This window comes from Dipodomys ordii, unplaced genomic scaffold (genome assembly GCF_000151885.1).
Source record: "Dipodomys ordii isolate 6190 unplaced genomic scaffold, Dord_2.0 Scaffold56, whole genome shotgun sequence".
Lineage (NCBI taxonomy): Eukaryota > Metazoa > Chordata > Mammalia > Rodentia > Heteromyidae > Dipodomys > Dipodomys ordii.
The window spans coordinates 1,987,785-1,999,920 of NW_012267272.1; the positions used below are offsets into that span (position 1 = coordinate 1,987,785).

General features: G+C 34.8%; 1 protein-coding gene across 3 annotated transcripts in view; it reads left to right on the forward strand.

Annotated features, from left to right (window-relative positions):
* The window catches only part of Exoc4 (exocyst complex component 4), a 691,471-nt gene that overhangs the window by 105,853 nt on the left and 573,482 nt on the right, over nucleotides 1–12,136 (forward strand). For all 3 annotated transcript variants that reach the window (XM_013021696.1, XM_013021697.1, XM_013021698.1), the window contains exon 7: nucleotides 8,415–8,589. In XM_013021696.1, coding sequence (XP_012877150.1) covers nucleotides 8,415–8,589 — 175 coding nt within the window. The remainder of the gene's footprint in view (nucleotides 1–8,414; nucleotides 8,590–12,136) is intronic.

A 12,136-nucleotide genomic window follows, 5' to 3' on the forward strand; every position in this document is an offset into this window, starting at 1 on the left:
AAAGAATGATAGTTTGCTATTTGTAAGGAAATGGAAAGACTTGGAAAAAATTATATTAAGAAAAGTAAGCCAGACTCAAAGAAATTTAGGTTGCATGTTTTCCCTCATTTGTGCTAACTACAGTATGTCTATAAATCTACAATTAAACACACTGGGTATTTAAAATAATACAGTACACGGGGACATGATAAATTATACAGGTCTCTCCACATTCACACAGTGAAACCACAGGAGTATATTCATAGGAGCGGATCACAAAGGCTCAATTTTTTTTTTTGTTGCTTCTGTTTTTGTTGTCTTTATCTTTTGTCTTGTTTATTAGTTTATCTTTGGGAGGATAAGGGGGATACAGAAAAGGTGGGACAAGAGGTGAACAAATACAGCAGTGGTACTCATTAGACACTATGTGGAAAATGAACTATACAACTTGTGGGTCAGGATGGAAGAGAAAAACTGGAAGAGAGTGAAGGAATGGATGACAGAGTTCAAAAATGCACTCATTACCTGACTTATGTAAACTGTAATTTCTTTTTATATCACCTCTACAGTGACAATAAAATATATTTACAAAAATGAAAAAATACCACAGATACTTGTAATTTAAAGAAAGAAGGCCTGTGTTTATTGTCTAATTTTAGGCACTGATCTGCCATGATCATAATTACAAGTTCATTTGAGGTCAGGTCTTCTCTCCTGACTTGACAAAGTGGGAAGTTGTGCAGGAAAAGGGTGACTGGAACTGGGCCTCAGCTCAGTATTCTTTTTATTTTTACTGTGTTTTACTCTATTGCTAATAATTTTTCCCCTGTTCTTTTCATAGTGCAGATGGGAGAATTAGTCAGCACTCTTCAAATAGGAACTTCTTTTTATATGAAGCTGGTTATTAATAAGTGGTATAACTTATCTCTTTCCCTTGAAAGCAGGTTTTAGATAACCTTGAAGATTAAAGGAGCCTGTGTCCTGTTTGAAATGAAAGATACTAGCTCAGTTGAGCTTATTAAGAAAATATGTTTGTGAGACACAGGCAGGTGAAACTAAGACTATTTTAATATGATATAATTGAAAATTGATTTCTTTTTTATATAAAGAAAAATGTAAACTCAGTGCTTGATTACCTTTTAGGGAATATTCTGTGGGTATTTCCTTTGTTTGTCAATGGGAAAATAAATGATATTAAGGTCTCAGCAGAAGAGTAGTAGAACAGAAGTGATTTTTACCTTTTGTTGTCTTTGCTTACTGACCAAGTAAGGCAGTTTCTAGGTTACAAACCTGGGTTTTCTAGCCAAGTGGCTAATTTAAACTTTCCTGGATGCTAAATTTAGAATGAAATAGTCTTATCTTATATAGTTAATATTTTTCACAGCTTGATGCTGTAGCTTTATCCAATGGGTCCTTCTTGCTTGTGTAGATGACTACTCCTTAAACATTTGTTTCTTAGTCTCCCCTTTTTTCATGGTAGCATTTCAAGATGGGCATTTAAAGGGATGGCTGCAGATGAAAGAGAGTAAATGACATTTGATTTTTAAGATTTAAAAAAGTCTACCTGGTAATTGGATGTGTGTTTAAAGGAAAAAATTATTTCTTCACCTTGATACTTTTCTGGTTTTCCACATAGAATAGATTTTATTGTAATATTATTAATACTAGTTCTAAAAGTGTCTCTCTCAGGTTGCTAATTGTACTCACCTATGTTCTCTTGTTCATGTTGATAAGTTACCTTTTAAAGAGCATAGTTTTGTGTGAATTTTTTTTTTTCTTAAGGACTTCTTTCCTCACCCATTTCCTTCTCCAATAGGCCTCTTTTGTTCTCATTCTACTGGAATTTACTTTTCATAAACCCATTTACTTTCTGTATCACAGCCTGGGTATTATGAGAAATCTTGAAGTACAGCCATAAAGCAGTTAAAGGTGCTTATCCCCAGTGAGTTGGCAATGTAGAGGGGATGAGGCAGGACCAGAAGAACGGACACTAATGTGTGGTCTGTTATAATTCTAAGGATGTGGCCATTACTAGCTGAGTAACAATGGCAACAGCTGAAGCTAGCCTATTTGAATGGTAAATACTGATGTAGAGGTCAGGTAGAAGTCAGTACTTGGTGGATACTTGGACATGAGGGGGAAAGTATTTAAGGTCTATAACTCACAAGAATGTTCCTGCCAGGAGGTATTTCTGGGAGTCAGTGCAGTTGACAATGAAGAGTTCATGACTTACAGATAGGAGTATGGAAGAGTTTCTGAGACAGTACCTGGCAAGTTGAAGAAAGGCAGAAACCCAGGTCTATGGGCTAATGGATAGAGTGGCCTGTGGAATCAGGGGCCACAGTTCCTGATTAAAGATCTAGAAGTCTAGTAGATTTAGGAAACCGATTAGATAAGAATTTAGCTAGAGGGGTTTTAGTACTAGTCCAAGGGTGAAAATCTGTTTGAAGTGAGCAAAGTTGTCTGTTGGCATTCTTTTCTGCCTTATTTCCCTGGAATTGCAGAGTTCTGGTATGTTTCTAACCCTCTTTTTTCTAATGCCCCTAAAAGGGATATTCTCTAAAATATGTTCTCTAATGGTCTCAGTTTTGTTGTCCACAAAAAGGGGATAAAGAATATTTCCCTTATAGAGTTGTCCTGAGGATCTAATGAGATAATCCAAAGAAAGGACTTTAAAACAGCACTTGGCATGTTATGTGCCATTAGTGACCATTATTAGCATACATTGCTGTTCTTGTTTGTCATCATTATCATTGTCATCATCTTTTTTTCATTTCACTTTCCTAGGGATGTTCTACATAATCATAGCTTTAGCTTACAATAATGACACTAGGTTGGTATCTTGAATCCTGGACTTTATACAAATTAATTTTATTCATGAACTCAATTGGCTACAAAATTTGATTGTTTTTTCCATTCTTGACACTGGTCCATGTGTTGGCAGAGAAGTGTAGTTACAAAGAAACATCAATCAGGGAACTATTATCTTCACCTTTTGGTCTAGGAAGCTATTTTGTCTCTTATCTAAGATCATTTTAATCATCTCTTTTTCTTTGGAAGGTAAGACTATGGGGCATACCCTGTGAATGTATTTGGGTTATATGTGACAAAATCTCAACTCCTACTAACTTACAAGAGGGTTCAAATTTATTTTTAATTGGAATGATGTAGGACATTGTGAAGTACAAGCAGGCCTTTACTAAACAACTTTGGAAGGACAGATATGAGTGAGTGGGCCTGGGAACAATCTGGAGACTTTCATTTTTTCCCATTAAAGATACAGAAATTTACTTAGTATGCAAAGGTTTTCCGTATAACCTTCACAATCACTTTGAGATTAGGAAATTATGATTGAGGAACCTGGGATTTGGAGGCGTCCCTTGGCATATTGGAAGTTCCATGGCTGTTTAGCTGACACCTGGCAGTCAAGTCTGTGCTTCTCATGCCTGTGTGTTATACTGGCTGGCACTAGTAACCATTGCCATTTCAGGATTCATGTATTTCCCGTGATTCTGTAATGCATATTACTGTGTACTGTTCTATGATTCTAGAAATAACCTACAAGAGGAGTATATATACGTATGGTTTTTTTTTTCTTCTGAAGGGTAGAAATTGCAGCTAATTGAAATTCAAACCTCCAAGGTTTTTAGGCCTGTTCCTGTAAGAGGCCTCTCCTAATTCAAGTCAGCTTAAAGAATCATCAGGTAATTTAATGATCTTGCCTGCTTATTGTCTTTTAGATCAGTGGCAAAAACCTTGATCCACACTGGATTTAGGCAGCTGAGCTCACTGCAAAATAATGTTTTTCATTTTCTTTCTTAATATTTTGTAGTGGCTATGGGATAGAAAATGTTTTCAGTGAGACTCTGTATAGTCATTTCATTCTGAGTGTCTAAAGCTGAAAGCAAACACTTGTTTTTTCTAATCTTGTGTGGGCAGCAGGAGAGTGCATATGAATATTGATGACATATTTCAGGTTATTTCTAGTAGCTTTAATTGGGCCAGACTGATACAGATTTATGTCCTGTTTATGTGGGTGACTCCTAATCTCTTTTATTCTTTGATGCATTACAGAAACATTTTACTTTTTCTTTCCTTGTTTTCAGGAGTGCACATGGTGAGGACCCAGGTGCCTTTGAAAAGCCTGTGATTGACTTTGGCTTGTTTTTCCTTATTAGGTATTCCTTGCTCATCCCACCTCTCAATTCACCTTCCAATGTTCCACTAAACCTCTTCTTGCTCAGGTCCCTGGACACCTGTGAGTTGTAAATTTCTCTTTCCCACATTTGACCTCTGTACAGCCCCTGACTCTGCTGATAAATCTCTTCTGTTTTGTCTTCTAAATTATTTTGTGGCTTCCTTTCTCTCTAGCAGCTTCCTTTCAAGATGCAGTTTCCAGAAGTGTTGGTTCTAGCCCTTGTTTTTCTGACACTGCATTATATCTCTCAGCGATCACCTCCTCTCAAGTATTTATATTTTTAAAATTTCCTCTATCTTTCTCCTGAATTCCTGACTTGCATATCTAAGTACCTAAAGGCAAAACAACTTAAATTTCATCAAGATCTGAACCTCAAACTTCTAACTTTCTGTCTCTAACTTATGTATATGTTATTTCTCTTTCTATTTGTCCCCCATACCCAAGAAGGACAGCCATCATTATCACTGTTTCTCAAGCCAGAAAACCACACAGAGGAATCCATAGCCCTCTGCTTTCTTTAATATCGTGATTACTTCAGCTCATTCGGTTCATTTTCAGGTTTGGTTCCCCTGGCAGCTCTACCAGGCTCTTCGAAGAGATGCTATTTCTTTGGCTTTATAGATGGAGACCCTTGATGCATAGACTTGAATTTTTTTAAACTTACTTTTAAATAATTAAAAGCTTAAGAAGTATCAGCTCTGAGAACGAATGTAATCTTTGCTTCTTACATGCTATTCTTGTAAGAAGAAGAAACAAAATAAACCAACCAACCAACCAAATTAATTAATTAATCCAAACAAAATAAACAAATAAACCAAAAGAGAAATGCTAATATCTTCCAACTAGTAAGAATTCAAAGGATTGTGCTTCCAGGATGCTTCCTTTTTTGAGATCCTAGGCTTCTACCTTTACTTTTCTGTTTATTCTTGCTCACCACAGGAGATGTGTCGGTTCCTCACTGATCTCACTGGCAGCCATAGCTATGATTTTTTTTCTCAAACAGCTATATTAATATGAAATTGACATATCATACAATTACCTATTGAAAATATACAATTCAGTGTTTTTTTTAGTATATCTACAGGGTTTTGTAACCATTACCAGTACCTATCTCCAGAACATTTTTGTCCACTCAAAATAAACCCTTTGTACTTTATCAGCCAGCTACCACCCACTGCAAGCAACCACAAATGTGTTACCTGTCTCTGTGTACTTCTCCATCCTGACATTTCATAGGAGTCCTACAATATGTATCCATACTTTTTCTTAACAATGTAATGATCTCAACCTTAATATGCTGTTGGCGGAAATATAAACTGCTATAACCACTGTGGAAGGCAGTTTGGAGATTTCTCAAAAAAACTAAACATTTAACTACTCTATGAGCCAGAGATATGACACTTGGGTCTCTTTTCTTAACAAAGCAGTGCTGAGCTGCTTATGTCCTTAACTAAAAGACTAGATTTGCTTTGTGGAGCTCAGTAATCCTGGATACACCAGAAGAGGCATCAAACTGTTCGTTATGCAGCCACAATGCTTCCAGTGCTTTTTTTTTTTTTTTTAAACTGTCTCTAGTTTTCAGCCATGTGCCTGGACCTTCAAGCCACTGGGGAACTAGTATCTGAATGTTGTGGATCAGTTGAGCATAACATATGCATATTAAATGTGGGTTTGTCAAGTAAGGGCCTTTGACCACATCATTGCCACCGTGATAGAAAAGAACAGAAGTTTCCCTCCAAGAGGGTATGCGAAATACAAATGATTTTACCTTTGTGTAAAGTAAATGTATTTTATTTATTTTTTTCTTACCTTTTTATCCACCACTGAAAAATATAGATATTCTGAAGACTTATATCTGGTCACCATCGATCTTGAGTGGTATCTTAAGGTAACTGGGTATTTACTGTATATAATGCCATATTTATACCCATTGTTTCCCAAGACTGAATTAATTATTTCACCTGTTACACTCAGATACATCTTTCTGTATTTTGTACTTCCTATATGTTATAGTTTGAGTATTTCTTCAATAACACAGATGAAAAAGATAAAAAAATTCTAGGCATATATGAATATAAAGATGAACTGACATTTAGCAGGTTGAAGAAAATACTACTTGAAAGGCAGAACGGCTCCCATTTACCATTTGTAATTTTAGATTATGGATTGTAGACTAGAAATACTGCATACTTTTGATTCATTCTATTTGTTCAAATTACAGTGCCAGGTAGATATTAAGATTTTGTCATATAAGGCACTTATGGGTTGTCACATTGGCATATTAATTATAATAATTGGGCAGTAAAGGAACTATAGGAATAGATAATATGCTATATGTTTTGATTAGGTGATATAACCCCTTATTTATGGTAATAAGATCTGGTTACCTGATACTGCTATCAAGCTCTTTTGCTTCTTCTTTCCTACTTTCAGGTTTTTTTTAAAATTAGTTTATTCAGGAGCTATACATTGAGAACCACCCAATAAATCTGAAATTCCAAGATTTTCTGTGCTTGTTGTTCATAATATGCATATTAAATTCATTCAGCAAATATTTGCTAACCCTTGTTCAAAGTGCTCTTGAATATAGAAATGTTTAATGCAGGGCTTGTCCTGAAAGACTAATAATAGAGAAGGGAGGCAAAATTTCTGTATATGAATAAACATGATCCACATTAACTAAGCCAAGTAATATAAACCAAATATAATAATTTCCTTAAAAGTGGGATAAAATATTATACAAATTTAGAGGAAGAAATGATGATCCTAGGCTGGGGTGATCAGGAAAGATGTAAGCATCAGTAGTTGAAGAATTGCTTTGTATATATGATATAAAGCTATCTGTAAATATATATCTGCATTCAAGAATGGTAGTGAGAAGTAGGTAAGTAAAAGCAATGACATGGAAATCAACTTTTGCTCTAGGCCCGTCTGCCTTGCAACCTCATTTTGTGTCCTTGAGTTTATAAAATCGATGTAATAATATGTGTCCAGCATATCTCACTATGATAAATGAGATAATGCGGATGTCTGAGCTGCTCCCTGTAGTGAAAGTCAGATTGCTTGACAGATGTGTATTTTTTTTTTTCCGGCACCTTAAGCCATATCTTCGAATGGTAGTAAGCTCACTTTCCATGACTAAAAGGATTAGTGTCCTTACCACAGTGCCTAATTTATTACTAGGGTGTAACATATTCTGTGTAACATCTAAAACATAGTCTGAAAAAAATTGCTTGAAGTCCTTGGAGAAGCTGCCTATCTGAATAACCACTAAAATATTTTTAAAAGGAAAAAAGTGTTTACTGAGCTGCTACTGATGGCTTAGGGGCTTTACTTTTACTTTCTTCAAAAGTATACATTAATCATACAAAGGGGCATTGTAGTCATTACACATATGTGCATCGTATACTTTGAACAAGTTTTTACTGTCTACTGTATTACTTTCAACACCTATAGTGTATAAAACTTTTTTTTTGGTTGTGAGGCTTGAACTCAGGGTCTGGAAGCTGTCCTGTGCTCTTTGGGTCACAGCTAGAGCTCTAGAACTTTGAGCCACAACTCCACATCTGGTTTTTTGGTGGCTAACTGGAGATTAGAGTCTCACAGACTTTCCTGCCTGGGCTGGCTTTGTACTATGATTCTTAGATCCTAGCATCCTGAGTACCTAGGATTACAGGTGTGAGCCACACATACCTGGCTATAAAATCTTTGATTATGTTTATTTTACTTACTTTCTCCAATGTGTCAGGGTTTGACCTCAGGGCCTTTTGCTGGCTAACACTGCTTACTTGCTCAGCTGATACTCTTCTTGAGCTACATCTCCATCTTGGCTACTTTTGCTGGTTGTTTTGGAAATAGAGTCTTGTTGACTTTTCTAACTAGGCTGGCTTTGAACTTTAGTCCTCCAAATCTCAGCCTCCTGAGTACCTAGGTTTGCAGACAAGAACCACCAATCCCCATCTAATTATGTTAACTTATAGGAGAGTATCTGGGTCTAGATACTAACATATGAAATTACTTAGATCATGCAACTGTTTGAAATCAAATCTGTTTATAATGTGTGATATTTGTACTGTTTATGTTTTTAGAGTACTGTATTATCTGAGTTTGATGTTTTTCTTGTATTCTAATGTAAACCATTTCTGTCTGTGTGTGAATGTGTGTGTGTGCATATGTATTTGTGTGTATGTGTGTGTTTGTATAAATGTTCTTTATTTGTTGGTTTGTTTTGCCACAGGTTACTTCTAGAGCTTCTGGAACTGCTGTTTGACAAGTTTAATGCTGTGGCCACTGCCCACTCTGTGGTTCTGGGGTATCTGCAGGACTCTGTTGGGATTCCAGTGACCCAGCAGGAAGAAATCAAATTGTATGATATGGCAGATGTGTGGGTGAAGATCCAAGATGTGCTGCAGGTAAGGACCTTTTACAAAGGCCAGAGTCTTGATTCAGCACAACTATTACTAACTTTTGAGAATAACAAAATAATCAACTACTTAAAATATTAATTTAAGAGTCATAAATAGGTGAGAAAGTAATGTTTCTATGAATTAAAGAATACTGCTGGGGCCATTCACTTTTGCCATCTTCAGAAAGTCTTTCAACAAACTTTTTTTTTTTTTTCTGGCTTAGGCTTTAAAAATAAGAACAGATTCTCAAAATGTAACAGTCAAGGTTGTACAGTATCTGGCTTTGTGTTCAAATGTACTTTATTTCACTGGAATCAGTCAAATATTAAGATAGTAAATGACTTGAGAGGCAAAAGGAGGATATTATTGATTGAGAACAGGCTGGGCTATGTAGTAAGTTTGAAACTTGCAAGGGATGTAGAGTAAATAGATTTTAAAACTTAACTATTAAATAATTTAAAAAGATAATAAATATTAACATGTTCTTAAGCACTATTCTATAAAATGAACTTCATTTAATGGCTGTTTTCTTACACCCAAACTTCTGTAGGTCAAGAAGTTAGTATGAGGGGTAAAAATAAATATGCAAGATGAAAATGTACCAGTTTTATTTATTGAAGATAGAAGAAACAATACTACTCTTTGGAATGATACTACTGAAATGGCATTTAGAATTGTATTATATTTTTTTCTTCATATGCCAGCAAAACATACTTGATTTGGCCATATGAAAATTAGAAATACAATTAAGTTAGCTGAAACTCAAAATTTGACATAGCTAAATAGAAGTGACTTGATTAGGTAGTAGCTACTAATATAAGTATAGGGAGGGAAAACTGTAGAAAACTAATTGTAGGAATGAAATTACTTAGATAGCAAATAGGAGTTTTTTTATGGTAAAAAATAAATCATAAATGTAAATTGCAGTGATTTTTAAGAATATAGGCTTGTTCCTGGTGGATTGAATGATAGAGTCTTAGTATGAATTCATTAGACTTTTTTTGGTACAATGCATTTGCTTTATTGATGGTTTGGTAGAAATAATGTGGGTTGAAACTTCATTTTCCAAGTTCCTTTAACCAATATGTCAATTACTATGTGCCTGTAATAGGTGTTTGATAAATATTTCTATAAATAACTTTTATGGGTTGAAGGTAGGTTATTTAACACATTATATATCCTGATTTGTTAATCCACCACATGGAAATAATGTTTGTCTTTTATGTTACCTGTTTAAGTGTAAGATAATATATTTTAAGTCCATTTGAGAAACAGAATTAGGGGCTTCTGGTTCTAGCCACGATGAAATTATCTTTTGCTATTAGTACCTATAATCCTGAGTGGACACAGATATTGTAGTCAGCAGAAGAGAGAACACATAAAATGAGCTCCACTTTTGTCCCTGCTTCTCTTTGGAGCACTTGCCAAACTGTGGTGCAGGGAAGTGGTCAAACATCAGCAGACTCCGAGCACGTGAAGCACAGATCTGAGGTTAGGGATGCAGAACAGTTGCGATTTATGGACTAGGATTCTGAGAGGAGGCAATTGAATAAAAGAGTCCCAGAAAATATAAAGTGGAGTGCCAATAAACCTTTGGTTATATATGAAGCTCTGCACTCCATAATGCAGTTACCGTGGGATTGTGAACCGAATGGACATTGAATACTTGGAAATGTTTGAATTCAGACCAGCTAGTTTTGGTAGAGAGCATATTGAATATTGTATGCTGTCATCTATGACTTCAGAAAGGTCATGCTTTAGGAATACAGCTGTTTCTAGGTATAATGGAAAGGTTAGTGTAGATTGCACACAGCAAAACCTCAAACCAAATCCCTTTGGAATTAGCTCCATCCACTTACAAATAAACTGTCTGAGAGAGGAAAACTTTAAAGTAAGAACAACATAACTCAAATTCTGAATAATGAAGCATCCAGTGTCTAGAATACAATTCCTATGTTCATGAAAAAGCAAGAAAATATGACACACAGGCACAGTAAAGAAGTTCAATAAAAATTTAGTATCTGAATTAGGATACTAGCAGAAAAAGCCTAGAAGAAATAAATTGCCAAAGAATTGACAAATTTATTGAAAAGACCCCCCGATCTGAGAAGCTTACCAGATCCCAAGCAAGATTTAACACAAAGAAAATCAACACTTAGAAACAGCATTATCAATTTGCTGAAAACGTAAGAGGAAAAAAAAATCTTACCAAGAGTCAGGAATAAAGGGCACATTACTCATAGAAAAACAGTGATAGAAATTATCATTGACTTCTTATCAGAAACTGTAACCCAAAAACCAATGTTTCATCTTACATATTCAGTCAGACCCCAAAATTGTCAATCTGGAATTTTGTTATCAACTGAAAATATCCTTTGGAATGAAGATAAAATAGAGGCTTAAAAAAATAAGTTTTTACATCAGCTTTATTCTCCGAGCCAACCTGTGTAAGTTAACAAACCCCTACATTGCCAACTATTGTGGGAATCATATTCCTTCTTACATGTTCCAAAATCTCATACTCAACAGTGAGTTCTGGGCTGCAAAAGAGGATTTACTGTTTGCACCTGTCTGTAAGGTTTTGTAACAAATTAGACAAAGACACACAAACACCAGTGCTACAAATAGTGTCATTTCTAAGTCAACTAAAACTGAAGCTACACTTTATTAAATGAACAGTTTTTTTTCATGTAAAAGATGAATAAGAGCTAGAAAAGTAAATATGTGGGCAAAGGTAAAATACTTTTTTCTTATTATCTATTTATTTGTTAATTTTAAGCAGTTTGTAGAAAAGCAGAAGTACACATGTCCTTCTTTACTCAGATTTAGCTATTCTTAACATTTGACCACTTTTTCTGTGTATGAACAAATGGCATCCATTCATCTGACCTACTGGATATACTCTAGTTTTGTCCTAGGATCTCATAATGTTGCTAATACCAGAGTTTTTGTTTCTTCAGTTGAGAAGCCAATCCAAAATTATGTATTGTATTTAGTTTCCTTTATATGTGAACATTTCTACTTTTTCTTTTCTTGCTGATAAATAAGCTCTCTTACTCTCTTAACATGTTACTTATTTTTTGTTGAAAAACATACTTAGAATGTAAAAATATCGAATGGCTAAAAGGATATAAATGGAAAATTTATCATGAGATGCTAGTTTGTTATTACCTAAACATAGTAGGTATACTATTATTAAATGAAATTATATGTATCATATTATAACACTTAAAACTTGAGTGCTTAAAGCCTAGGAAGAAGTGTTGGGTGTACTATGTATCTTCTCTGGCAAAGTTATAAAATACTTTCTGAATAAGTTTATATTCTTTGGCTTGGACTAGTACTCTAAATTTAAAACAACATTGAAATGAATAACGACCCTATTTGTAATACTATTACCAAGAAGAGATACACCTTTTCAATATATAGATTAGAAGGAGTGATTTTTGTGCTTTGTCTCTGTAGTATGGAATGGGTTATTTATTTTGCTACCTTTAATGATACTAGCTTAATGGTTCAAGAACTCCACTTTTCTAAAGTGGAGTTCAGTATA